Source organism: Mirounga angustirostris, unplaced genomic scaffold (assembly GCF_029215605.1).
Source record: "Mirounga angustirostris isolate CCGP_5_RB_7025 unplaced genomic scaffold, mMirAng1.0.hap1 SCAF_17, whole genome shotgun sequence".
Lineage (NCBI taxonomy): Eukaryota > Metazoa > Chordata > Mammalia > Carnivora > Phocidae > Mirounga > Mirounga angustirostris.
This window is the reverse complement of record NW_026991725.1, coordinates 40,583,068-40,610,569: the sequence shown is the minus strand read 5'-3', so window position 1 is coordinate 40,610,569 and position 27,502 is coordinate 40,583,068. Positions and strand designations below refer to the sequence as shown.

The following is a 27,502-nucleotide window of genomic DNA, read 5'->3' as shown; positions in this document are numbered from 1 at the left end:
CACACACACACACGAGACCCCTCGGCTATGAGCGGGGGAGCCCAGTGGCAGCTAGGGTCGAAAGCAGCCCCCAGACCCCAGACCTTCTCTTATTCCCCAAACTCCCTGGAACAGGCTCTCTGACAACCTGGCAGGCAAGCAGGGACACAGACGGAACCAGCCCTCCCCAGCCTCGCTACACAGTCCAGTCCCTGCAGGATGGGACGGGAGGTCCTACTTGATTCCTTTACAACGGCTTCCAGATTCTTCTATGTGACCTACAGAAGACACTGGTCGAAGGTAGCCCCCAACATAGGTCCAAGTCCTAATTCCCAAAACGTTTGAAAGGGACCTTGCTTGGGAAAAGGGTCTTTGCAGAAGTAATTGAGGATCTAGAGATGAGATCATCCTGGATAAGGGTGGGCCCTACATCCGATGGCAGGTGTCCTCCTAAGATACAGAAAACGAGAAGGCCACGTGACGGGGGGCAGGGACTGGAGGGATGGGTCTACAAGCCAAGGACTGTCACTGAAGCTGGGACAGATGCCTGGGACATACGCTCCCTCCGAGCACCCAGCAGGAACCAACCCCTGCCCACACCTTGACTTCGGACTGTGGGTTCCAGAAGAGGGACAGACTAAACGGCTAGTGTTTTAAGCCGTCCAGTGTGGCACTTTGTTACAGCCCCAGGAAATGAACACACCAACATAACACAGAAGAGAGAAGGAGGTCTTGCAAGCACCGTGGCCGCCTTCTGTGGATGCTGAAGCCACTTCCCGCCAGGACTCACCAGCTCTGAGAAGGGGAACATGGGTACCCCGGAATCAGTCTGGCCTGGCGAGAAGGAGCCTCCCCCGCTTGGCCTGCATCAGGCCACTGGTTCACCCCTTCCCCCTCCTGCTACTTGCTCTCCCTCCCCGGCCTCAGAGCCTCCCCCATGTCCACCGGGACAGAGCCCATGCATCCCGCCCACCCAGGATGTCCCAACTCACACCTACAATCCCAGTGTCACAAGACAGTGCACCCTGTTCGCTCCCAACACTGTCCCCCTTGGGCAAAAAGTTCTCTGGTCGACCTCCCTTCAGAGGGCTCATTACTGGTGTTTACCCCTCCCCAACCAGAGAAGGGTCTCAGGGTGACAGCTGTCCAGTCCGGGAGACCCAGCAGGCAGCCGGGGACAGCCGCCGAGCAACTCCTGCTGCGAGAAGTCTCTCTACACGGAGCAGAATGACGACACACAGGCACAGAGCCTCTTCTCCCGGATGAAGGCCCCTTTGTGTTTGCTCCTGCCATCTGCCCGGTCCCCTTGGGTCCGGTGACACCAGTGTCATTCCAGGCAGGTTTAAAAGTCCCCTAAGACCCTGGACCACATCTCTTCCTTGACTAAAGTTATGGGAACGTGTGACATGCGGAACAATCTTTGCAGACAGAGGATCTTGTCCTCTCCTCTCTCAAACCAAGGAGAGAGCAAGAGCAGCGCGAGGGAACCCAGCTGAGCTCCCAGCAGAGATGCGGATGAGATAGGGCAAGAATGTCCTGCCCTGGGTGGGGACGCCAGGCTACCCGTGGAGCTCTCTCTAGACGGAGGAGGGGCCCAGCCTGGAGGGAGAGGAGGGGATACATGACCTCTTGGCCTCCTGGGGTCGAAGGTTCTCAGATAAATGGCAGCCAGGGAGGGCAGGAGGGAGGCCCTGGGAGGGGACTGACTTCAAAACCCGAAACCACGGGCCACAGCTTCAACGGCCTCAGAGGTCACAAAGCCCAGAGCCCTTCAGCCTGTAACCTCCTTCCCAGGCACCCCGGACACCCTGTGGGGGTTTCCAGGGGGTCCTGCCCCAGAAAGAGAACAGAGCTGCCGGTTCCAGGTCGGAGCACAGCCCCTCCCCCAAGAGGGTCCCCACCACCGACACAGCCCTCTCCCTTTTTTCTACCCACACCCTCCAACCTCCCACCGCTCCCCCAAACACACCTTCCCCCAAACCTCGGGATGCCACCCCGGCCCCACCCCTGACCACGGAGCAAGGATAGTCCATGAAAATCCCTCTGCATGGGACGCCTGGGGGGGCTCAGTCGGGGAAACCTCTGCCTTCGGCTCGGGTCATGATCCCAGGGTCCTGGGATCCAGTCCTGCATCGGGCTCCCTGCTCCTCCCTCTGCCTGCAGCTCTCCCTGCTTGGGCACTCTCTCTCTATCTCCGACAAATAAATAAAATCTTGAGAGAGAGAGAAAAAGAGAGAGAGAAAGAAAAAGAAAACAAGGAAGGAGAGAGAAAGAAGGAAAGGAAGGAAGGAAGGAAGGAAGGAAGGAAGGAAGGAAGGAAGGAAGGAAGGAAGGAAGAAAAGAAAGAAAATCCCTCTGCAAACCAGCCCTGGTGCACCCGCCCGGCCACGCCCCCGGTGGCTTCTCTCCCACTGGCCACCGGGCCACCACGGCAGAGCAGGACCGTGGCACTGAGGACATCTGGGCTCCACGGTGCAGGCCGAGCTGCCAGGCCGCGGTCAGGGTGGGGGGCCAGCTGCCTAGGGGGGCTACTCCTCCATTCTCTGCGCTCAGCCCAGCAACCTCGCACCCGGGCGCTGGCTGTTCCCGATCTGCGGGGGCAAAGGAACCCCCCTCCCCTTCCTCACCTCATTGACTACTGGGGGAGATGGTCAATACACTTAAAAAAAAATGAAGCAAAAAAAACCAGTCTACTACCAGGGGCCACTGAGCCCAGGTGGAGCCCTCCATTAATCACGCGGCCTGCCGAGGGACGCCACGGCGACAGATGGAGCTGCCTGTGTTGTGGCCTCGGGGCGGGCAGCAAGCGGGTGCTGCCCAGGCCAACAGGAGCTTCGGCCTAATTACAGGGGAGGGTGACCCCAGGGAGCAGGGGTCAGGCGCCGGTCAGAGCAGCACCCAGGAGTCAGCTGCTCCCCAGGCCTCCCGAGGAATGGTGGGGGTGGGGGACGAAGGGACACAGTGGCCGCAAAGCCCCACCTGCACCACGTGGACTTGTGGGTTCAGGTTCCGCCAACCCAGGGGATGGAGTGGACTTGGTCTCTATCCTCAAGGACAGGCGTGGTCTGGCAGGGGAGGGGGCACAGAAAACTAAAAGGAGGTGGTGAGTTTGTTGTGTGGAAGAGACCACAGATAGACACTGAGAAGATTCTGGAAGGGGCTCCCAGGGAGCAGTAGCACCTCCACGGGGGGGGGGGGGGGCGCCTGGCTGTTCCAAAGAGCCTGGGGGGGCGGCGGGTGCTGAGTGAGGCGGCCTCCAGGGCCCCTCCTGCTCGGGGCCTCACTGGGCTCTCACCAGGGACGGCAAGCTCTTGGTCAACTCTACACATGCATCTAGAACGTGAGGAGACCCTTGGACAGGTCCAGCAGGGGGGCCACGGGCAGCTGCTTGGAGGACGGCAGACAGGACCCACCACACTCCTAACGCACAGACGTGGAGGCTGGGCCCGGACAGGCCAACGTCCCTGAGAGCCTGGCCTGCCGTTCCCCACTCACCCAACTCACCCCAAGCCTAGAACACTCTGCTGCCCCTCAGATGGGTCACTGCAGCAGGTTGAAGAGTGGTCCCCAAAAGGCATGTCCACGTCCTAGCCCCCAGAACCCATGAACAGGACCTGATTTGGAAATAAGGTCTTTGCAGATGCGATTAAAAATCTCAAGACGTGATCATCATGGATTTAGGGTGGGTCCGCAAGTGGATACTGAGCGTGCTCTTAAGAGACAGGAAAGACAAGGCCATGTAGAGGAGGGGGCCACGTGAAGACGAGGCAGGCAGGTGACACGTCCACAAGCCACGAATGCCAAGGACCGCAGCCAGCCCCGGGAGCCAGGACACAGGCCTGGGACACATCCTCCCTTGGGGCCTCCAGAAGGAACCAGCCCGGCTGATGCCTAGATTTGGGACTTGGGGCTTCCTGGCCCGGGCTTTACGCCCCTCAGCCCATGGGACTTTGCTAAGGCAAACTCACAGTTCCCGCTGCCACCCGGCCTCCTGAATCCTCTCCCACCTGTGCCCCGAGGTCCCCCGAGCTGGTCGCACACACTTGTCGGGTCCATGTCTCACTTTCTGGTGCCCACCCGGCCGCGGCTTCCAGGCAGCGGTGAATGTACTCTTTTCCCATTTTACGTTGGGTCAGAGAGGCTCCGAGCGTTCATCTGCCCTGCACGGCTTCAGGGAAGACACCTCCCGGGGGACAGGACAGACCCCCTCCTCCGAGCAGAGCAGGCAGCACGCCCGAGCAGCTGGCCTGTGGGGCGTCCTCCCTTTGCCGCACGAAGGGCCTCAGGGGCAGGCAGTGTGTGATCCTCAGCTCCCTGGCTGCTGGGCTGCAAGTGGGTCAATAAATGACCCCTCCAGGGCCACACCCCATAAAGAGACAACCCTCCATTCTGCTCCTGGCCTGCAGAAGAAACGGAAGCACAGTCTACAGTGAGCTCTAAATCCTGTGCCAGAGCTCCTGGCAGACCACCACCACTGCCACCCCCCACCTCCCAGGGCTGCCAACCCAACCCCAGAAGCCCTGACCCACCCAGGCAGGGCCCGGGCTGCCAATCGCCACTCCCGATTCCTGCCTCTGCAGCCTCGGGGCAGCCAGACCCTCCCTTCCACCTGCTGCAGGAGCCATCACCTGCCCAGGAACCGCCCAGGGTCCACCGCTCAAACAGGGACCCAACCCCCCCCAACCTCCCCGCAAACACCCCCATCAGGGGCAGGAAACGGAGCTGCCTGCAGGAATGATACTTTTCTTAACTAAAAACAGAGAATTTTAGCTCAGTAGTCAATATAACTGCTCAGTGTGGGAGGGTCAGGGGCAGCTCCGCTGAGCCCAGGGCTGGGGAGGCTGCCTGGGCTGGACGGATGACCCCTCTGGCCTCAGTGTCCTGGTGACAGACCAGAAAGAAGGGCAGGGCTGAAGAGCCCCTTCCGGCCCTGGCACCCTCTGACCCGAGGGCCATTTTGAAGTCCGCCGGCAGCCCCGGCTACTCTCGCTGCTCCTCAACCAACCGGCAATCCCCGCGCTCAGCAGAGCTGGAGGGGCCCGGCCAGGGATGCACAGGGAGGGCCAGCCCCCCTCCTCCCCGGGGTTCTGGCCACGTTCCTCTGGGGCCAAACACACAGCTGGCGGCCGTGCTCACCTCTGGACCATGCAGCCTTCCCTCAACCCAGCAGCCCAACCTGGAGCTGGAGAAGCCAGTGGGCACCCATCTCTCTAGCCAGCGTGGGAGCCTGGGTTGACTGAGTGATTTTTCTTTTTTGACAATAAACTTGCAAAGATAACATCTATTGCTCTTTTCCTGGCTCTAAAAGCAATTTATGTACAATGTAGAAAACTTGCTAGACGCAAAGGAAATAGAAGAAAAAATCATCAATAAACCCACGACCCAGAGAACCACTTCAATATCTTGCCAAGGTCCTTCCAATCCTTCTGCTGTGTATATATGTGCCCGTGTTTTGTAAGCAGGCTCGTGCAGGGACGCGCTCTGAGCTGCCCTCCGGGTAGCATCACACGGGTCAAACTGCTACTCGTTCTAGCACCAGCTCTCTGAATTCCTTGGTAGTTGTAAGGTCCTGGTTCCCGATCGTTCTCACCGCTGACCGCTGGTCAGATTCATTTCTGGAACTTGTTAAAAAATCAACTGCCAGTCTCGGCCTCCTGGAGGTTCTGGATCAGGAGGGCTGGGTGAGCCTGGCACCCCAAGGTGCGTCAGAGGGGAAGCTGGGGGAGGCCCTTACAAGCCTCCGCTCCTCCACCACCCCCTACCGAGAATCCTACAAAAAGAAAATCCTAAGCACCAACCATCAGGGGGGCTGCCTTGGCCAGAGACCTTGGAGACGCCAGCTCAGCAGCCCCGCCTGCCCCCACCTGCCCCAAAAGTCACCCAAGGTCGGTGTCCAGCCTCAGCCGCCACCATTCAGCTCCCGGATCAGTCATGACCTGCCCCAAGGACGCACTGGGCACTGCTAGGGGCAGAGACACATGTGACGAGGGGGGCGTGTTGGTCACGAGGCCTCAAAACCTGCCCACAGCCCACACCGTGTTGACCTTGGACAGAGAAGGTCCAGGCAGCCCGGCGCCCCCACGACAACACACGGTTTAACTCACCTGCTACGGGAAACACAGACAGGACAGAGGTACAGCCCGGCACGCAGGGCCCCTGCCCACCTCTCGCCTCTGCCAAATCTGCCCACTCCTCACCGCAGACCGTCGCCCTCCTGGGGACAGGAGCAAAGCTTGCTGGTGGGTGTCCCTGCTGTAGCCATCTGTGAGCCAGGACTTGGTAGCAAGGTGATCCTGGATCCCCAGCCTCCAGGACGGCGAGGGATGAACACACAGTTTAAGCCCCCACCCTCAGGTTTTCGTGACAGTGCCCCAAACAGACCAGCACAGTCCCCATCTCCACCAGGGCATCGGACACTGCCAGGCGTGTCCTACAAACCCAGAAAGTCCCGTCGCTTTGAACTTCTAACAGCCGACGTTGTGGAGTGCTTACTCCACGCCGGGCACAGCTCTGAGGCCCATTTAGTTCTCATGGCCACCGCAAGACACGGCGACTTTATGCCCTCCCCATTTCGCAGATGGGAAGCCAAGGCCCGGAGAGGTAAGCGACTGGCCCAGGATCACAGCCTGGGCGCCGGTGAAGCCAGATCCCAGCCAGCATGCTAACCAGCCTACCACTCTGACTCCAAACCCCACCAGCCCCCGCCCCGAGAGCCACATCCTCAACGGGAGAGCACCCGCTACCCCCCAGTGCTGCACTGAGCCCTGAACCCTCACCCCCTCTCCCAAGTTCCCTGCCACCCTGCAGTGTGGGCACCATGATGCCCACCTCACAAAAAGCTGTCATGGAGCTGGAGGGCAGCGAGGCCGGGACTGGAGGAAGGGCAGCCCCCGCCAGACTGCAGGCTCTGGATGCCCAGCTGCTCCCCACTCACCACTGACATTTCCATCACAGCCTGGCAGGGTCAGCCTGTGGAAGGTGGCAGCAGGGAGGGCCAGAGGGCAGGATCCAGCAGTAGAGCGGGATGGGCAGGTGCAGGTCCGGGTCAGGAGGACCTGGGTCTGCCTGCCAGTGTGGCCTGAGGCCAGGGGTGACCTGAGTGAGCCTCAGCAGCCCATCCACCTTGCTGGACTCTGGAAGACTGAAAGACTGAGCACATGAAGTGCCCGACCCAGTGCCTGGCACGTAGTAGGTGCTCAATAAAGGAGATGGTTATGGAAAGTAACAAGAGCCAGCACGGGCAGAGGACATGCCTGTGAGCAAACGGGTAACAGCTGGAAGGGCCGGGGACTTGGGTCAGAAACAAAGAATGCAGGAGGGAGGGAGGGGGAGGGGAGGAGGGAGGGGGAGGGGAGGAGGAAGGGAGGGAGGGAGGGAGGGAGGGGGAGGGGGGAGGGAGGCCAGAGCCGACAGCTGGCTCCAGGGCAGCTGTTTGCAGGAGCCTGGCTTCATCATTTAAATATTAGGAGAGATGTAAATATTTGAGTGCACAGGGCAGGGGGTAGATTTCCTCCCTCACCAGTGTCCCCATCCCCCCAGCTGCCCCGGAGACTCGGTGTCCCCCAGAGCCAGGGGCTGGGGCGGGGACAGCCACCCAGGAGGGAGAGGACACCACTCCACCGCCTCCTACAAAGGTGTGAACGAACGATGAATGACGGCCTTCCCCATCTCACCCCCGGCCTTCCCCATCTCACCCCAGACGGCCTTCCCCATCTCACCCCGGACGGGCCCCAGGCCTGCCAGGGGTTTCTTTCATAGCTCAGCAAAAGAGCAAAGCAACCCTTCCTGAGGGTTTGTGGAGAAGGCCCAGGACTTAGAGCTCGAAGCTCCACCCCTGCTAGGTAACAAATCCGGGGCCTCTCCCCCCCCTGGACCATTCACCACCCAAATCCCTCACGGCTCACCCAGCCTCCTGACCAGGAGCAAAGACGGAGCCCGGATCCTCCTTGCAAGCACAGCCCCAAGGGCACCCCCATCGGGTGCAGGCACCTCTACCAAGTGTGGGCACAACAGGATTCCCCCAAACAAACTACGAGTGGGGAGAAATCACAAAAGAAGCCAGCCGGCATCATGTGCCCGGAGACCCTGCCTGGTAAACTCCCACCCGGGACTCTGGTTAGGTGCTCCTTCCTCCAGGAAGCCCTCCTGAACCTACCCCTCTTCTCTTGGGCTCACACCTGGACCCCCAGAACCTAGAACAGAGCTGGCACCTAGCTGGCGCCCACAGACAGCTGCTGAATAAAAGGAATGAGCTGACTGCTTCTCCCACCCCACGGATCCTCCTCCTGGCCCACCAGAGAACAAATGGATGCCGGCACTTCTCAAGCTGAACGAAAAGCCAAAACCCAGCCACTTTCCAGAGCGCGCCTTCCCCTGACTTTTTATGGGGGACAGGACGCAGGGGACAGCAGAGAAGACCACCTCTCCAGGCCTGGTTGGGAGCCAGGAAAACTTGTATGCTTTTACTATAGATAATCTCGGTCTCCAGGGGACACGGGGAAGGGGCCTGGCCTACCACTCACAGGAAAATTGCCCACCCATATGGAACAGAGAGCCAAATATCCCAGCTCAGAGCCGCTGCCTGCATCCAGGGAGGGGGCCAGCCCGGATACAGAATGAGATCCTGCCTGGGACAGTATGGAAATCCACCAGGCTGCTGGCCACCAAGGTTAGAACCAGAAACATCTCCATCTTCCAGGTCAGTGCCTAAGGGAGGGGAGACGGCAAGGTGCCTCATACTGGGGACATCTCTCTCTTCCCACCAAAAAGAAAGATGATGCTGTCTGTCGCCTAACCTCCCACGGGCAGAGAGGGGGCTGTCTGTGGCCCGGGTGGCTCCCTTCCTCAATTCCAGGGGACCCTCAGCTGTAGCTTCCCACAGGGAGGTGCCCAGGACGCCCAAACCCTGCCCCAGGAGAGAGCCAGAAGCCCATCAGCAAAGAGAGCCAGCCACTGGCCAGCACTCCTCTAAGGGTCCGGGAAGACTGTGCCTTTGGTTAGGAGACCAGATACAGAATCATGGAAAAAGACCTGACAAGGCCTGCAAAAGAGCTTAGCGTTCCAGCCCCTCCTTGGAAAACTGGGGAAGTGGGGCACAGAGGGGAAGGAACCCTGGAATTCCCCCACTTATCCAAATAAGCCCCAGGCCGCAAGACCCCCTCCACCTCCCCATGGCCCCCCATTTGTACCCAGGGAACAACCATGGTACCCCCAGCCAGACAGGCCCTCGGGGACCAGAGGAGTGGAATGGCCAGGAGGTGGGGGGTGGGGTCACCTCTCTGTTTCCCCTTCCCCATCTCCCCTGGCTTTCCCAGGAGGCTATTCTGAATGTTTGAAGGCAAAGGTTCCCGGCCTTGGGCCCAGGGACACAGGAAGCTCTAAGCCTTGGGTGGGCAGGACACACTTATGCATTTAAGGCCAGGGCCCTGGATTCTCTGGATTTTGCAACTCCACCCAGTGGAGGGAGAAGGCCAGAGTCCGTAGAGGTTCACCCTCCCGGGAAGGGCTATTAAAAACTCAGGAACATGGGAAAGAGAGCAGGCAAGGAAAAACACCAAACGCAGGAAAGAGGTAGGCTGGAGCTTCATTCCAGGCTCCCCACCTTCTCTGCAGCCCCAGCTCCTGACAGAGCCCTGTGCTTGGCGTGGGGACTCCACGGACATCAGACATCGGCGCTGTCCTCTTATCCCTCTGCCTAAATTTCTGGGCACTGGCAGCACTTTTAAAAATGACAACAAGCTTGGGAGCTTCCAGAATGTCTCCCGGTCCAGGCTGAATGGAGCCTCCAGGCTCTGTCCCGACCAAATTAAACACCCGAGCACAGAACTGCCCCAGGCGCCGGGGGTGTCCAGGGTGTCAGCTGGGTCTGTTTGGCTGGAGATTACAAATCCTCAGGCTTCTGGGACCATGTTCCAGAGAGTTCCGGACCTTTCGGTCTCATAACCAACGGAGAGAGCCTCCAAATTTGGGAAAAACCAAGAGGCCTTTGGGAAGAAAGCCACTGTTGGACCATTTTTCCTCAGTGGCTTTGTCAAAAGAAAGCGCAAGAGCTTGTTTCCTGGCTAGGTTTCGGGGGTGAATCGAAAACATGAAATCTCCCGGGGCCTCAACCCTCTGATGAATCTCCCACCGGAGCCCCTGGCTGCCCCTGCCCCTCACCCCCTCACCGCGCCCCCACACATTCTACACACCCCACCAGGTTCTTTGAGGATATTCAGCACGTAGCCCACTGTTCCGGCCACAAAACAGTGGGCAAAGAGGGGCTCCGAGCCCAGAGGGAAGCCCCTGGTCTGGCCAGGCAGGCAGATGAGACTCCTTCCTGGGTTTGGGGGGTCACGATAGATGCCCCAGGTCCTTGCTGCCAAACCGGGGTACACTGCTAACTGTACCCCGAGGAGACTCTTCTGAGCAGGGTTGCCTGGCTGGTCAACTGAGCGGATGGCAGTGCCACCTGGGCTGAACCGTGGAGGGGGCCGGGTCTCTGAGTGGGACCCCCCCGACCTCTGGGCACACAAGGAGAAAGAAGGCGAGGGAGCCCTGCTCTGCTCGGCCAGCGCCAGGGTCTGTGGGCTATGGCACCAAGGGGCAGGCTGAGGCCTCGGGCACTGGCCGGAGAGGTCCCTGGCTCCCGCGGGGCAGGCGCACCATCTACACGTCTGTGTGGCTCTTGGTGCCATCTCGTCATGAGTGGGCCACCGTATCACTGCCCCCACCGGCAAGATGGCCGCCTCTGTAAACGTGGCCTGAGCGAGTGCCCCCCACGCACCGGGCACTGGGCTGGCTGTGCCCACCACTGGCCCTCGAGCTCTGGGTTTGTCTCTCCGGGCAGGGAAGCCCCCGGAGCCCCCACCCCATGTCCAGGCTCCCCGGGCCCCCGGCGGGCGGGGGTATAGGGCTCACGGGCTCCTGGGGCACAGGCAAGGCACCCGGCTTGCCCCTGCTCTCCCCCTCGGCCCCAGACGAGACTGTTCTCTTAGCTCAGAGCCCACACACAAGCAGTCTTGCCAAAGGGCTGCTGGCCAAGGAGGCTGCCCCACCTGCACGTCCCCTCCCTGACACGGCCACCCTGCCTCACTCCTCACTTTCAGGAAGGTGGGCCGCCCGAGCCCACCACCTGTCTTCGGTCAGGTTGTCCAGCACCAGCCCGTGGCCCCCCATCGGAGATGCTCTGGGGGGGGGGAATGGCAGAGGAGGTGGGGCGACCTCTCCAGGGAAGCAACCCGGCAGCCCACATGAGCCCAGCCTCCACTCTGACGGGGAGAGACCTGTGGCACCTCCAGGGAGCCCTGCCAGGCCAGAGGGGGGCTCCCTTGGCTTGGCCAGGAGCCTGAGCATCTGCTGCACTCAGAGGGAGCCCCGGGTGGGCTCCGCAGAAGCTACAAATCCGCAGTGCTGACCACACGGTGAGCCTCACCGCCAGGGGGACCAGACAGGCCCTTGCCTGTGGCCTTGGAACACTTGCCGTCACCCAGATCCCCACATTTCGGCGTCCACCCCCCCCCGCCCCTTGCAAATACCCACCCCACCCCCCAGGTCCAAGAGCGGCAACAGCACCCCCCACGCTCCCGGGAGCGGCCCTGTGCTCGGTGCTGCCGGCCACATCCACCTAAAGCCCAGGACAACCCTCGCGGAGAGGAGAAACTGAAGCTCAGGCTCAGCCACTTCCCGTGAGCCACCCAGCTTTCGACGGCAGTGGGCTCACCCTCGTGAGCACCGCACCACGCGGGCTCCCGGTTGCCCCATCTGTCACCTCTCTGGAAGGCCCTCCCCCTCTGGATGCAAACTCTGCCCACCTGCCTTGTTCCAAACCTTCCTGGAGACCCGTGTCCTCCGGAAAGCCTTTCTAGACAGATGCCCGGCAGCGTGAGATGTGCCCCCACCTTCCCAGCCCAGGTCTGACACTCGGCCCGGCCCGGAAGCCCATGACAGAGGGGCTTCTGCTACCCCGCACGCGCATGGCGGCTCTCCTCCCCACACCGAAGCCGTGGGTGTGCCCAGTCCCGTGTTCTGGACACAGAGTACCAGGCCACTGTCCCCTCATCGCTGCAGAACAGGCACCAGCCGAATCGCCCAGGCCCGGCTCCTCCAGTCCAGCCGAGTGAACTCAACGCCCACGGCTCCCGCCTCCTGCCCCAAAGGTGCCAACGACAGGGAGCTGGTACTCACGAGGGGCCTTGCGTCTGGCTGAAAAGCAGGAGGCATCACCCAAGAGGCCCACTGGCATTAATCAGGGACAGGTCTGTACCCATCACCAAGCAACAGGCCTTGTCCTTCTGGGAGGAAAGGGGCACCTGCCTCCAGCAGGCGAGGGAGCCCCTGTCCCAGAGGTGTCTGGGCTCCCAGATGAGCGGGCTTGTCCGCCTGGTCCCTTCCCCCCTCACCCCACCAGGAGACCCGCTCCCTGCCCCCACCCCCCAGCCCCATCGGCCTGCTCTCCAGGGCCCGGAGCTCCAGGACCGCTCTAGGAGGGTCCTCCAAAGAGACAGCAGAGGGTCTCGAAAGGCAGGCGCAATCTGTACGTGACAGATTCTGCAGGACCGGAGCGCCGAGGTTCCGGGCCAGACTGCGTTTGCACAGACATCCAGGACTTTCAGGATTCTTTCCCCCCATGCGACTACGGTTCCAGCAGACAGCGCTGAGGAAGGCGGGCAGCAGCTGGCCCCTGCAAGGGCTTTGTTACACAAAGACCAGAGTTGTAATAGCGTTCACGAGAACAGATCTGGCCTGCTCTCACCCAAGAACATGCCGCCCAACAGCTCCGTGCCTCCACCGACCCAGGGTGAGATCGGGGAAGGAGTCATCCCTCCGGGCCCATCTTCCCGGGGGGCTGGGGGGATCAAAACTCTCTAAAAAAAAAAAAAAAAAAATCACATGAGCAAAATACAAAACTCTCTTCTTGCTCCTACATGGGGGGTTCTCCACAGAGCCCCAAGGTCGTCCTGCAAGGGAAGGCCAAGGCCCGTGTGGGACGTTCACGCCCATGAAGACCACTGCCACCCTCTCAGTGCCCGGGGGAGAAGTGAACCTGACAGACATGTCCATGAGAGAGGGCAAGCTGAGTCCCCATGCCTCCTCGACAACGTGACAGAGTCAAAACAAGAAGGCTGCTCCCCAGGGCAGGGGACAGATGTGCCCGGGACGTGGGGCATCAGCAGATCCACACACCCCACACACATCCACCTGGGGCGGCTTCCTGTCAGCCCTGCAGGGGCACGCTGCTCCAGCCTGGACACCCGCCCTGCACCCCACCCCAGGTGCCTTCCCCTCTGCCCTACGGGGCATGCCACCCTGGCTCGGATACTCCCACTAGGCTCCAAACCTCCCAAAGACACCCGACGAGGGCCCTCTGGCTCCCCTGCAGGATTCCAGTCTGCAAGCATTGCAAACCACCCCCAGCAACACCGTGGCTCAGAACTTGCCAGGCTTTGCTGGTGGCCCCTGGGGCTTCTGTTCTTCAGCAATGAGCACGTGTGTTGTGACAGGCCGTGTCCGCGGGCCCCAGAACTCTGGGGGCACAGCAGTAGCTGAGGGGCTGCCAGTCTCCCCCCCAACCCCTTTCGTCCTACCTTGCACAAACCCCGAGACACCACGTGGGCGGCCCCACAGACCCAGACCAGAACTCCTCCAGCTCTGCTCTCACCACTCCGGCTGCCTCCCCAGGACAGTCCCAGCTCCCAGAGGGTACGCCTGGCCTGGCCCTCTGATCCGCTCCAACTGGCCCCTCCTTGTGCCCCATTCTCCAATGGACCAGCTCATTCCAGCCTCCCCCGCTTCTGCCTGCTGCCCGGGACCTGAGTGCTCTCCTCCTCCCTCCTGCAATTGAATTCTGACTTTCGCCCAAGGTCTGCCTCCTCCACTGCGACCTTTCCCTGCCTGGGCCCCGCTGCATTGTATCTGTCACTGCTCCTCTAGGTCGTGCACTGTCCTCCTTCTCTGACTTCGCTGACGGCTCCTTCCCCACCTCCCACCGTTCCAGGCCCAGCCCCCAACACCCAAGTGCATTTGGAGTGCCTGGGACACTTAGGGAGGCCATGCCGATCCCTGAGCTCACACATCCTTCCTCCCGAAGCCCCGAAGGACTCTAACGTCCGATCCCTCTGCCTTTAGAGCCCTTTCAGCTTGTCAGAGCACACAACAGGATGACCGATACACACAGGGAACCAGGGGTTCCCTAAGAGTGAGAAATCTCCCCCTGGACCCACAGGGCTGCCCACGGTCGCATCAGGACGGTCTCAATGAGGCCATTGTCTCCAACCAAATGAGAGGGTCAAGAAGCCGCCTGGGAGCCAGGGCAGAGGCCTCCAACATCTCCACAAGGGGCCCATCGGGGTCAGGATGGAGTCACACATGGGGACCCGGAGGCAGAGGTGCGAACTGGAACAGCTATAGGACCACACCACCCCCAAATCTCCCCCCGCCCCGCCTCGGGGCTACATGGAATCCTGTCCTGCCCCACACACCCCGCTGCCGGCCCAAGGCTTTCGGGACCGCAAGCCAACCTCACTCCCACAGGCCCCAGGGAGGGTGCACGCGCTGCGCGGGACCTGAAGGGGGCAGCCGTCTCCAGACGGGCTGGTTCTCACCCTTGGACACTTAGGAAAGGCTCCTGAGAGCAACAGTGGGAGTCTCAAAGGAGAGCCATGCTCTGGGCCCGGAAAAGGCGAAACAGAACGAAGGAGATGTAGGGAGACCCCAGTAGGAGCACATGATCCACGTCGGAACAGCAGGGCTTCTGGTCTACACAGCCCTGCAGACCAGAACTCCCCTTGTTCGGTGCTCAGTGCCAGAATCACAAAAGTGCTCCGGCCACTGAGCCAAGAGCAGGCGTGTCCTCTGCATGGGTGTGCCAGCCACTAGACCCCAAACACTCTAGTCTCTCCACACCCCTGCCCAAGCCGGCGCAGGCCCAGCCCAGAATCACAGCTGCTGCGGCGCGGCTTGGGATCCACCCAGAAGTGCCCCACAGAAGCGGCTGACCCCAGGTAGACCATGCATGCTGTAGAGCTCGGGGCACACAGATCCCAGCCCTGGCGCTGCACCCCCTCCCCCACCCCGGGGGTCAGAGGACCTCCTGGCTGGGCCTGGCACCTGGACGTCCGAGACTCCTTCCAGCATAGCCGCCCCAAGGCCGGGCCCACCAGAGGGCTCTGCCCAAGGCTGCCTGGGAGCCCCTCGGAGGGGCGGGGGCTCCAGGTCCCAGCAGAGGCAGGCCCGCCCCTCAGAGTTCCGGCCCCAGAAGTGCAGCGGACTATTGTGTGAGCTTCCCTCCCGGCCGCTTTATTTACTCCCAGGGACGCCAGGACGCAGAGCTACAGGCAGTCACGAGGACGCACGAAGGCGCACACACGCACACAGGCTCAGGGCTGGGAAGCCCGGCGCGCTCGGACGGAAGAGCCCCCCAAGTCCCTGCGCACTCTGTACACCCCGAAGGGGGGAGGGGGCCAAACCGCGCTCCCTACCGGCCCGCAGGCCCCTCCTTCCCCGCGCCGCCCGACTCCAGGAGGCGGAAGGGGGTGCCCCGGGCCTGGATGGGGGCCCAAGGGGCGCCCCCCTCTAGACCCCGCCGGCCGGAGCCGGGTCCGCCCGGCGGCCTCCCCGGCCGGAATTCGGCTCGGTCCGGCCCCGAAACGTGTGGGGGAGGGCGGCCGCGCTCTGGGCAGGACGCAGAGGCGGGTGACCGGCTCCCCGCCCCGCCGCAGGGCCGCGGGGGCCCGAGGGCCGACGGGGAGCGCCGCAGGGAGGGGAGCGAGCGACGGCCGCGAGGCAGCCGCGCGCCCCGGCCAGTTCCGCGGGCGCCCCGCGAGCCCTCGGGAGGACTGTCGCCGCTCGGCAAATACAATAAAAGGAAGGAAGCCGGGAGGCGGCGCGGGGGCCGCCAAGGCGCGCGGGCCCCCGAACCGGGTCCTCCACGTAGGCGACGCGGGCGCGGGGCAGGGGCGCGCGGCGGGACGGCGCCCCTTCGGGGGTTCCCGCCCGCCCCTCCGCGCGCCCGCGGCGCGCCCGGCACCCACCTTCGAAGTCCGAAATGATCCCGTCCAGCTGCGCGTTGACCGCGGGGTCGGACATGGTGGCTGGCGGGCGGCGCGGCGCGCGGAGGGCGGCGACGAGGAAGCGCCCCGGCGGCCCGGGCCCTGCGCCCGCGCTCCCGCCGAGCAGAGCTGGCCGCCCGAGCCCCTCGGCCCCCGGGCTCGGCTGAATGAATGGGGGAGGCGGGCGGGCGCCGGGCCTCGGCTCCCCGCGCCCCCGCCCCGCCCCGCCCCCGCCGCCCGGGCGGATCAGGTTCCCGCACCCGGCCCGGCCTCCCCGGCTCGCACTGGCTGCTCCGCCCGCCCGTCAAGGCTGGGGCCCGGCGGGGGGGCCGGGGGGGCGCTGGGGCCCGAGCGGCCGCCGCGGGGACAGGCCGAGTCCTGGGCGCCCGACTCGGCGCCCCGCTCCTCCCCGCCTGGCCCGCGTCCCCGGGACGGCGACCGACGCGGCTCGGCCCCTCCCCCCCGGACGCCCCGCCGCGGCCAGATGTGGGCGGATGTGGGGGCCGGGCGGCGGCGCGGGGGCGGCGCCAAGGGGGGAAGAGATTCCTCCCCTTCCCTGGGGCGCAGGGTTCCTCCTGCGGGAGGTTTTATTTACGCAGCCAAACAAAGTTCACCGCCGCCGCCGCCGCCGCCGCCGCCGCCTTCCCGCGCTCAGCGCCTGCAAGGGTTAAGCGCCCGAGCTGCCCGGCCGGGGGACCCCCGCCTGTGGGCCCGGAGCCGCGGAGCGAGGGGCGACCGCAGGACTCACATGGTCCCGGGGGGGGGCGCCCCCCCAGCGACTCCCCATCCCTACCCGTCCACCCCCGGGGTCGCTTGCTGCACCCTCCGAGCCAGGTGACAGAAAAGGTGCCAGCCGGGGGGCGGGGGGGGGCGTGGGGCAAGGAAGGAGCGCCCCTGCCAGAAGAGCCAGGGAAATGTGCCACCCCCAGCTTCCACAATAAGGGGGGCACCTTGGTGGCAGAGCGTAAACCTCGGTCTTTCCCCCTGGTAAGGCGACGATATTTCCTAGGATCTGAAGGAAGGAGTTCCGTAATGGGAGAAAGGGGGCTCCCCATCTCTGCTGTACCTCAGGCCTGGTCTTGCCCTCCAAGACAGCCGTTTCTACATGTGCGCCTCCAAACACTGAGTAAATTCTGTCACCTACAAGGAAGGCAGGCAGATCCTCCAGGCTGGGGACAACAGGACGGGTTGGAACTTGCGAAGCAAGAGGATGGAGCCCCCAGGCTGGGCCCTCCAAGGCTGGTCCCCACAGCGGAGGGGGCCTCCCTTCCGCTCCTCCTGCTAGTTAGGTGCTGGGCTCCAACCTACTGTCCCCCTCATTATCTTAGACCCAGAACCTCTGCCCGAAGTCAGGCCCAGTGAGAGTCCATGGAAGGGAATATACCCTCCCCGCTGGTGCCCGTCCTCTGCGTGAGGCCTGGGAGTGCCTGAGAGCTGGTCCTGGGTCTCAGGTTGATCACTGCCACTCCCCTCCTAGCCCCCACACCCCTAGTCTGGAAAGATCCCAAATGGGCAGGGGATGATGAGGCCCGACTGCCATCCCAGGTACTCCCCACCTCTTTCTGAGAATACACTGGGTTGGATGGCTTTATCAAGTAGATGAAATTGAGTCCTCTCTTTTTAAGAAAAGCAGTCACTCCCTCCCTCATGCTTTGGATATTTTGAACTATTTTCAACTAAGGGAGTTTGTGGACATGGAACTGCAAAACCACAGACATTTCAGATGTGCACCCACCCTCCTCTGCCTGGGAGCCCGGGTTTCAACAAGGGAGTCACGGCTGCCATGGAGGGCACCCCGATGGCCTTCCCAGCGGCCCTGGCATGTCACATTGGAAAGCCAGCACCTAGGCCTGCCTGACGGCCCTGCCCTCTAGGCCACCTGTCCACCCAGTATTGGGGAGTTTGGTGGTCCACTGCCCCTACGAGGCAGCCTAACTACCCAGGCCCCTGGGAAGATGCTGGTCCACAGCATTATTCTCCAGTGTTTTTATAAAAAGCACCTGGTGAGTGTAGACACACCCATGCGATTGTTCTCCCAGAGAGCGGGCATGGAGTTCCACCAGATTAGCATAGGGTCAGCTTATTGTGCATTCTTCATGTCCATTCACAGTGGAGCTGAACAGACGTGGGCTTATCTCCTCGGGGAGCCCAGCCAGGGTGCACGCCTTGCCAAAATGCTCCCCTGTGGGAACCTAAAGGACAATGGCAGGAGGGAACTGACCTCCACGGCCAGAAAGTGCCGCATGTTGGCATGACTGCACTCTAGAACCCATCCGGTCCATACCCCCACCTTCCGTTTAACCACCGGGGCCATGGCTGCCAGGCCTTGACACCTCCAGGTAAGGAGATTCCCCGTGCGCCCTCCAGAAACCCTACCCAGCGCTTGGCCACACTCCCAGCCAGGAAGTTCGCCCTTGTATCTAACCAACTGCTCTAATTGTACATCATTTATTTCCTCTTTTTTTTCTGTCTTCAGAGAGATGGGAAACAGCTGGGCACCACCCTTCACATAATAATCACCTTCTCCAAACTCGAAGACAATCCGGCCGCTCCTCGGCCTTCTCTTTCCCCGCTGAAATCGTGCACCCAGCCCTGTCTCAGCCCAGCCTTTGATCACCTCTGATGGCTTCGTCCAGTCTGCAGCATAGGCCTGATCCTGATGGGCAGGTGAGGGGTCCCTAGGCCCCTTCTCAGGGCAGAACAGTCAGGGCGGGGGGGCAGGGGGGGTTAGGACAGGGCAGTCCTGGCAGGGGCGCTGGGCAGGTAAAGTGAGTAGCAGCAGAGAGAGGAAAGCGAGCTTAAATTTGGCAAGAAAAAGAGAACCACAAGGCGTCCGCATTCTGCAGTGGTACCCTCTTCCAAGGCCATGGGGAAGGCAAGACTGTAGGCCTGGCCCAAGGGGAAAGTGTGATTAGAGGGGACACTGGAGGGGCCACCCACCTCCTAGGTTCCCCCATGAGACCTGTGGTGGGTTCTCCAAAAACACACATCCACCCGAACCTCAGAATGGGACCCAATTCGGTATAAGGATCTCTGCAGATGTAATTAAGGTGAGGATCCGGAGATAAGATAACTCTGGATCAGGGTGGCCCCTAAATCCAATGACAAGTGTCCCTGTAAGAGGCCAAAAAGGAGACACAGAGAAGCCATGTGAAGTCAGAGGCAGAGATTGGAGGGATGTGGCCACAAGCCAGAGACACTTGGGACCCCAGAGGCTGGAAGAGAAGAGGAAGGCTTCTTCCCTTGAGCCTTCAGAGGGAGTGAGGCCCTGCTGACACCTTGATTTCGGGCTTCTGGCCTCTAGAACCGCGAGAGAAGACCTTTCTGCTGTGTTAAGCCCCTCGAGTGTGGTCCTTTGTAAGGTGACCCCCAAACGCTCTATAGACCTCGACCCCATCCGCACCTCCCAAAGATGTGTGTGAGCTGCACAATCTCCTGTAGGTAAGGAACGCTGCCCGGCAGGTGGCCGTCCTGAGGGGACCTGGGGGGCTGGGGACACCCCGACGGCAAGCAGCAAGTTTTAATAACACCTGAGGACCAGGGATGGGCAAGAAAGGTCTAATATGAAGTCCAGTTCTAAGCCTTTCTGGGAATGGGAAGGAGCAGGCCTGGACAGAAACCCCACAGGTCAGGCCCTGGTGGGATGAGCCTTGGGAAAGAGAGGGAGGGAGGAAGTCAATGGGCGGAAACAGCCATCTGGCTCAACCTCGGTATCCATGACCGGGGCTCCATGTGGGGACTGGGGAGCAGAGGGAGGACAGTGGCTCTTTGCCCGGCTGCCCTAGGCCTTTGGACAGGACAGTCTGTTAAGTGGACCATCTGTTTCCTCAAAGACCAGGATAGGCACCCATGGTCTTGGCCCTGCCCAGGCCTGGCGCACAGTAGGGCCTCCCTGAGCTCCAGAGCCTTGGATCCATCAGCTGCCCGACCTTCCACAGCCCCCAAGCTCCCTCAGTCCGCCATCTTTGTAAATGGTCCCTCCATCCACCGATACTTGGTTCAGGCCAAGTATCTAGGCATCACCCTTGGGTCCCCTGTTTCCCTCACCCCCACATCCAGGCCATCAGTGAGTTTCCACCTCCAAAATATCTACGGGTCGGGCTGCTTCTGACCTCAAGTGCCCCCAACTCAGGTCCAAGGCCCCCCCTCCAGTGGTACATGCTGCCTAATGTTTAACAACCGGCATTCTGGGGGTTAAAAAAAAAAAAACCCACCTGATTATTCTGTAGCATTTGCCCATTTCTGTGGTGTAAATACCCTCACCCTGGCCAATTTTGAGCTAGCAGTGTGACACCATCGAAGGCCCAGCAGGGAAGCTCCGGGAAGGAACCGTCACCGTGTAGCATTTCTATCATGCAGGTAGGACAAGCGATGCTGAGCTCCAACACACAGAGAATATACTAAAATGTACTGAAAGACTTAGGAAGTGTGAGTTCTGTGTATTCATTACCTTTGTTTGTAATGTCATCACTTGTAATTTGTATTATGTAAATCTAACAGATAACTTCGTTTTATAATATGATTTGTTTCTAATAGGGCAATGCACTTTTTATTGTGCTAAAAACACGCATAACATAAAATTTATCACTTTAACCACTTCTAAGGGTACAGCAAAATGGCATCAAGCGCACTCACACCGTTGGGCACCCATCAGTCCCGACCGTTCCCAGGACTGTTGCCGTCCTCCCAAACTGAAGCTCCTATTTCCATCAAACAGGAGTCCCTGTGTCCCCCTCTGCTCCCACGGCCCACGGCAGTCACCACTCTACTTTCTGTCTCTGTGACTTTGGCTGCTCCAGGGAACCTCACGCAAGTGAAATCATAGTGTTTGTCCTTTTGTGCCTGGCTTAGTTCACTGCGCATAATGGCCTCAAGGTTCATCCATGTGGTCGCGGGTGTCAGGATTTCCTTCCTTTTTAAGGCCGCTCTTCTATTGTACATACACACCACATTTTGTTTATCCGTTCATCCGTCGATGGACACTTGGGTTGCTTCCATTTTTGGAAGCTGTTGTGCTGTTGTGAATGATGCTGCTAGGAACCTGGGTGTGCGCATGTCTCTTTGAGTCCCGCGTTCATGCCTTTGGGCATTTACCCAGAAGTGACCCTGCTGGATCATATGGTAATTCCATGGTACTTCATTTTAAGCAATAATTTATATATAATTTATTTTGTATTTTATATACATTCCACAAAATATTAATTATATTTTTTATGTACTAGGTGATTAAATTTCTAATAATGGTTGTGTTTAACAACCGGCTCACAAAGTACCTCCGAATTGAACAACTGGTCGCTCCACGCCCCCCTCTCCCTCCTGCATTCCTGCAAAGCTTCCTCACCGAGGTGCCTGCTTCTACTCTCACTCCTCTCCATCCAGATCTCAGTGAAGCTTAAAGATCAGATTATGTCACCTCTGGTGGCCCCGTTCACACTTAGAATCGAGTGCAAACTCCTTACCTTGGCTGCCAAGGTCCCACATGCCCAGGCCCCTGTCCACCTGGTCTACTCACTGGCCCACTTCTTCACACTGCCTTCTGCCTCAGGACATTTGCCTCAGCTGTTCCCTCTGCCTGGGCTGCATCCCCAAGGTGTCCCCCCTGCTGGCTCCCTGTCTGTCATTTCTGTCTTAAATATCAGAGCGACCATCCCAGGGGCCCCAGGAGACCCCTTGAGACAGTTGCTTCCTCGCCTCCAGGCACACAAGGAGGACTCCCCAAGAACCTGCCAGATCCCTGTTGCAATGACAAAGTTCAGTTTCCTTCGCAGGATGGCCGGGTCACGGTGGCTCCTGACGGGGAATCAGCCCATGGGGGCGGCGGGGGGACATTCAGAACTCACACGGACTCCCTGCATGCCCACCAGCCACCACGCAGACCTGCCCCAGCCCCAGCATTCAGGATGACAAGCAGGGCACCATCTGCACCCAGACCAAAGTGCCAGGACCCCGTCTCCCTTTATATGGCCCTGTGACACCGCTGGAGTCCGACCACCGAGTCTCCCAGGCTGCCGGATTGTGAATCTTCCCGTGAAGCCTGTCTTTGGGTACAGCTGACATTTAATCAGTGTGTAGGCCACAGAACACCCTTACACCATCTGCCTGGCTGCTTAAATGCAACCATAAGGTTTCACTTCAAAGGGGAATGCCGTTTTCTTAGCACATGATTAATCTGTTCCCCAGACTCCCCAGCTATCGCCCCAGCCTGCTTTGTTCAGAAAATTTACAGCAAACTCTGACCACAGCAGCCCGGGCCTTATCTCTGAGGCAGGGAGCTTTTTAAACAAAGTATTACTCTTCTAAACTCATGCTTTCGAGTCACAGAAGGAAGCTGCTGGCAGGCAGGACCCAGGCAAGCGCCCTGCTCCCTGGCTGCAGGCCTCCCGCCCCTGCCCCGCCCCGGACCCCCCAGCCCCGCTGACAGATGCTCAGGACCCCAGCAGCTTGCAGCTCCCGTGGCCTGGCTCCGAGGGGGCCTGCAGCCCTGCCTGGCCCTCCCATTTACCGTTTCACTTGTAAATTTTCCTGCAGGGGGCGCCTGGGTGGCTCAGTTGGTTAAGCAACTGCCTTCGGCTCAGGTCATGATCCTGGAGTCCCGGGATTGAGTCCCGCATCGGGCTCCCTGCTCGGCAGGGAGTCTGCTTCTCCCTCTGACCCCCCTCCCTCTCATGCTCTCTGTCTCAAATAAATAAATAAAATCTTTAAAAAATAAATAAATAAATAAATTGTCCTGCAGGGACATGAAAGCCAGTGGGACCACCTGAGCCAAGGCAGGGCAGGGGCGGTGGCTGCTAACACGGAGCAGGGGAGGGGCGGGCTGTAGAAGATTGTTCAGAAGCTGTGACCCTCCAAGGTGATTCCTCACCAGCTGAACTCGGGGCCTCTGGCACGTCCTGGCAGGTTCAGATGCCTGGGTCCCCACCATGGGCTTGGCGAGTGATCACCCAGCTAGGAAGGGGGAGGAGGAAGGCAACGGCTCATCCTATATCCCTGATGTGTTCCCTCTTCACACAGTTCGTTCCGACCCCAGCCCCCAGAACAGGGCTTTGGAAGGGACTTGAGTCCCCAGCCCGCTGGCCGCCAGCTGAGGCTAGAGGTATAGAGATGGTGTCAGGATTTCCTTCCTGCACCCCAGCTGATGGGGAAAAAACAAACAAAGAAATGCTCTTGCCCTCCTAGGAGCTCCAGAGTCCCACAGGGGCCTCGAAGGAGGGGCCGGCCCGGTACCCAGCCAGCCTCAAAGCAGCAAGTGGTGGTGCCTCACCCCCAGGGCTGCCAGGACACCTGGCCAGGCCACCTACCCGAGAGGACAGGCTGTCCCCTGGGTGTCCTGACCGCCTCGCCTCCTTTCCTGAGCAGGCACCCTGCTCCGAGGGCTCAGAGGCTGGAGGCAGCTCACTACTGCTGCAGTCTGGGGACAAGAGCTGAGTCACCAGCCTTCCCCCAGCTCCACGTCAGCAGGAACAGCAGCATCTGAGCGGGATCCGAGCAGAGAAGAAAGGGCAACAGGCCCTCTGTGGCCGAACTTATTTTTAAAGTCGCCGCAGTGACCGAGGTAATGTTGTCCCCAGGGAGCTGCCTGTCCGCCTGCCCCCTTGGACTCGGGCCACATGCCCTAACAGTGCTCCTGCCCACTGCCCAGGACACAGCCAGCAAGCAGGTGGGAGGAAAGCGGGCTGAGGCTTGGAGTGGCAGGAACGGCAGGGAAGGGGGAACCCCCTTCCCTCTTCACCCTCTCACAAGGGTCTTCGGGGCTTATGGGGCATGCACAGCCCTTGCTGGGATCCCCCTTCAATGCCCACCCCTAAATGCCCATCCACCCTTCCCTTGAACACCTCCAGTGACAGGGAGCTCAGTGCCTATTAATGCTGCTTACTCGGTCTTTGTCCAGTTTGGGCTGTTTAAAAAAGACAGAGCGGTACAGACAGAGCTAGAAAGAGACAGAGTGGGGGAGGGAGGGAGAGAGGGAGAGAATTAAAGTCTGCCTGACTATAGTTTTTGCCCGTGGAAGAAGGTATCAACTCTACTCTTTTCAAGAATAGAAAAGTGAGGGACACCTGGGTGGCTCAGTTGGTTAAGTGTCTGCCTTTGGCTCAGGTCATGATCCCAGGGTCCTGGGATCGAGCCCCTGCATCGGGGTCCCTGCTCAGCGGGAAGTCAGCTTCTTCCTCTCCCCTCCCCATGCTTGTGCTTTCTCTCTCTCTCTCTTTCTCTCATAAATAAATAAAAATCTGACTACAGAAGCTTGCCCAGGAATGCTCAGGGCTTGCTCTGGGGCCTGGAAGAGAACTGGTTCCCCATCAGCTGGCCGCTGTGGGGAAATGTCCCCAGAAACCAGCCAGTGAGCCAGGGCCTCCTAGAAATAGGAGCCAGGGGAGGAGCAAGTATCTCGACCCCCCGGGCTCCGGGCCCCTCCTCAGCCTTCGACCCCAGGACCCCAGGTGCTCAGCACCTCTGAGCAGGGGGCACACCCGGGGTCGGGTGGGAGGAGGGGAGAAGGCTGGGTGCCCCGGCCACTGTCTGTACCAGGCTTCTAGGTGCTCAGCGGGAAGCCACATGTATTTTGGGACAGTCTTGAGCCGGCAGGTCCCCAGCCCCCAGCCTCTCCCTCTCCTCCTCCTCCTCGCTTCCACTGAGCATCTTGGGCCATGCGTCACCTTCTCTATACCTCCACAGAAGGATGGAGAAGAATGAAGAGGAGCCAGCCAGCTCACCCAGAAGATGCTTGAGAGCACGACATCTGGGGACAAAGGGCCCGGCGTCGGTAGCCAAAATGTGGGGGGGGGCTCCCCGTGGGTTGGATTCTTCTGCCCGATCCTGCCCACCAGGAACTGAGAAGAGGTTGTGTACCCCCGGATACATCCCTGGGCCCGGCGTGACCCCAGGGGAGGGTGGCCACTGTGCCCCACTGTACCTGGGGTGCTGCCTCTGGGTCTTGGCCCGGAGCCTCGGGAACAGAACACTCTGTGGGAGGGAGGCTGGCTGGGCCCCCTCCCAACAATCTGGTACTGCTTTCCTGGATAATGACATCTCCCCACCGCCACTGCTCCTGGGGCCAGCCGGCAGCCAAGTCAACCTCAATGAACCATTTGTCCCTTGTGTGAAGTGACCTCAGGGATGGGGACGTAATGGGTTTGCTATTAACACACCCCGCCTGGTGCTCTCTTACCCCCACCCCCCCCCCCGCCCCAGCATGAGTCACTCGCCGAGATGACAAGGCTGGGCTGAGGGCCCCGACCAGGGGGATACCAGCTCTGGCCAGGCTGTGAGGAGATAGACCAGTCCCAAGGACAAAGGCTGCCCAGTGCAGAGGCCCGGGGCGGGGGGGGGGGGGGGGGAACCCCCAGAGGCTTCCCCTAGACTGTCTATATCCGGGGGCCCTGAAGCCAACCGAAGGCCCCTGTGTGTCTCTTTGGTTCCTTGGGCATCTGGGCAGCCGTGCCCCTGCCCCCATGGGGACAGACAGTCTTCCGGGAGACTCCTGCAGAGGGGGAGCTGAGGGGGTGAACCAATGTGGAAACTGGCCAGAGGGAAGAGGGACAAGACGGCCCAAGGCCTCTGAGGGCCAGCGGCCCCCCTAGTACCTCTGGGATGGCGCCAAGTCAGAGACAGGTTTGGGGTGTCACTGTCTTTCATTACTACTAAACACTCGGGCTCCCTCACACGCGTGGCCCCCAAGCTGGCCTCCCTGCCCAGGGTGTCCGCTCCTCCCAGCCTAACTGAGAGCTGCTGGTGGGACACTCTTTCTAGAATGCACTTCTGACCTTCACCTGCTGAAGATGGTGAGAGTCTAGCAGGGCCCCCAAGGCCGTCCCAGGCCCTCTGTCTCCATGCCCTCCGCTCCCGCCCAGCTGCTCCTAGTTCCCTGACAAGCCAGTGTCACACCTCTGTGCCTGTCCTCTTCTGTCCCCTCTGTGTGGTAGACCCCTGCCACCCTCCTTGGCTGGTTCATCCTTTTTTTTTTTTTTTTTTAATCTTTTTAAGTAGGCTCCATGCCCAGGATGGAGCCTAATGTGGGGCTTGAACTCACAACCCTGAGATCATGCCCTGAGCAGAGATCAAGAGTCAAATGCTTAACCGACTAAGCGACCCAGGCATCCCATTGCCTTCAGGTACTCGGCTCAGATGCCACTTCTCAGAAGCCTCCCAGGAACCCCTGGGTGGAGGGACTCTCTTCCGGACCCTTCTGTGAGTTTTCCCAGTGATCAGGGCAGCCTCTGCCCCGGACGATTCGCTGGAGCAGGAAGCCAGGAATCAGCCTGCAGGGGTGACACTCCTCTCCTGCCACAGGGAAGAACACAGCCAGAGGAAGAAGGAGGCAATGAGCATCCCCTTGTCCATCCCCAGCCGTCCTGCCGGCCAGATGGGCTACCTTGTCCTAACAGCTGTTCTCCAGCAGAGAGAAATTTCCCACCTCAGGGACAGGGTGGAGATATGCCAGAGGGAGCCACGTCTACACTGGTCTCAGAGACCATGGAGTCTGGATCTCTGCGGTTTTTTCCATCCACAGAGCCGCAGACCTGGCCCCGGGCCTGCCGCTCCTGCCCAAGTGAGCACATATCTGGAGTGGCACAGCCCCCAGGGCAGGGCGGGCGGGGGTCCGGGGCTCAGCTGAAGCCACAGCACCAGTGGAGAGCAGACCCGCACACGAATCCAAGTGGAGCCTTGGGTACCAGGGGCATCATTTTCAAGGAGGTAAGCGCGGACATTCCAGACCAGTGAATCACCAGACGTCAGCACATCTCAACAGGGCCGTGGCCCACCCCACGGCTGGAGAGAAAGAAACAGAAGGAGCCTACGTGGCACATGTGGTCTTCTGGGCCAGCAGGGTGTGCAAGGCCCAGGACTGAGAGGTTCCCACTCGATGGTGAATGATCTAGATCATCTATCTAGGAAGAGTCCAGCATTGTCCAGTCGGGGACCTCAGATCTCCGAACACGGGTCCCCTTTCTGCAGAACCATGTGGCTTCCCTGGTGCCCACCCCATCCAGCCAAGCCTCAGGTGCCCGGGACACGTGCCCGGGACACAACAGCACCATACAACCGCTGTCAATCCCACGGGCCTCCCGAATCTGCCCACTCCCCGCCACGACCTTAGTTCTGAGCGGAGCTGACACTCAGAACGGTGACCCCGAGGCAAAGCAAGGTCTTCAAAAGGAGGGAAGCGCTGTGCGGTGGGACCCCCATTAAAACGAAGAACAGTGCTCAGACCTTCCAGGAAGACTTTGGTTAAGAAAGGAAGAAAGACAGGGCTGACGCAGCAGCGTGCTGGTGAATGTTTAACGGCCCGCCCGGCGGTGGGGAAATGCCTGATTTACCACATTTGCCAACTGCCGTGATGGAAATGGTCCCACCATGGCCAAGTTCAAGCCACCAAGAGGATGTGACTGGACGCAGAGTGGGCACGAGGTGCGCCCACTGCTAGCTGATGCGGTCAGACAGCCGCACCTGATTCGTTTTTGGGGGGGCGGGTGAGACGCCCACGGTGCCCCCTTGCC

At 60.5% G+C, this 27,502-nt stretch overlaps 1 protein-coding gene and 1 long non-coding RNA gene across 4 annotated transcripts in view; one reads left to right on the top strand and one right to left on the bottom strand.

Moving 5' to 3' along the window:
* The window catches only part of SEPTIN9 (septin 9), a 151,836-nt gene that overhangs the window by 79,636 nt on the left and 44,698 nt on the right, over positions 1–27,502 (bottom strand). Inside the window, exon 1 of one of the 3 annotated variants that reach the window (XM_045888370.3) lies at positions 15,990–16,447. The exons of the other annotated variants lie outside the window; for them this stretch is intronic. Within the exon in view, the coding sequence (XP_045744326.1) occupies positions 15,990–16,044 (55 nt within the window). The 5' untranslated portion in view covers positions 16,045–16,447. Of the gene's footprint in view, positions 1–15,989; positions 16,448–27,502 lie in introns of those variants that run through there. 3 annotated transcript variants of the gene reach the window in all.
* Positions 16,482–18,611, top strand: LOC135362970 (uncharacterized). The gene is made up of 3 exons (XR_010408551.1): positions 16,482–16,841; positions 18,118–18,346; positions 18,484–18,611. It is a non-coding gene; the product is annotated as an uncharacterized LOC135362970 (long non-coding RNA).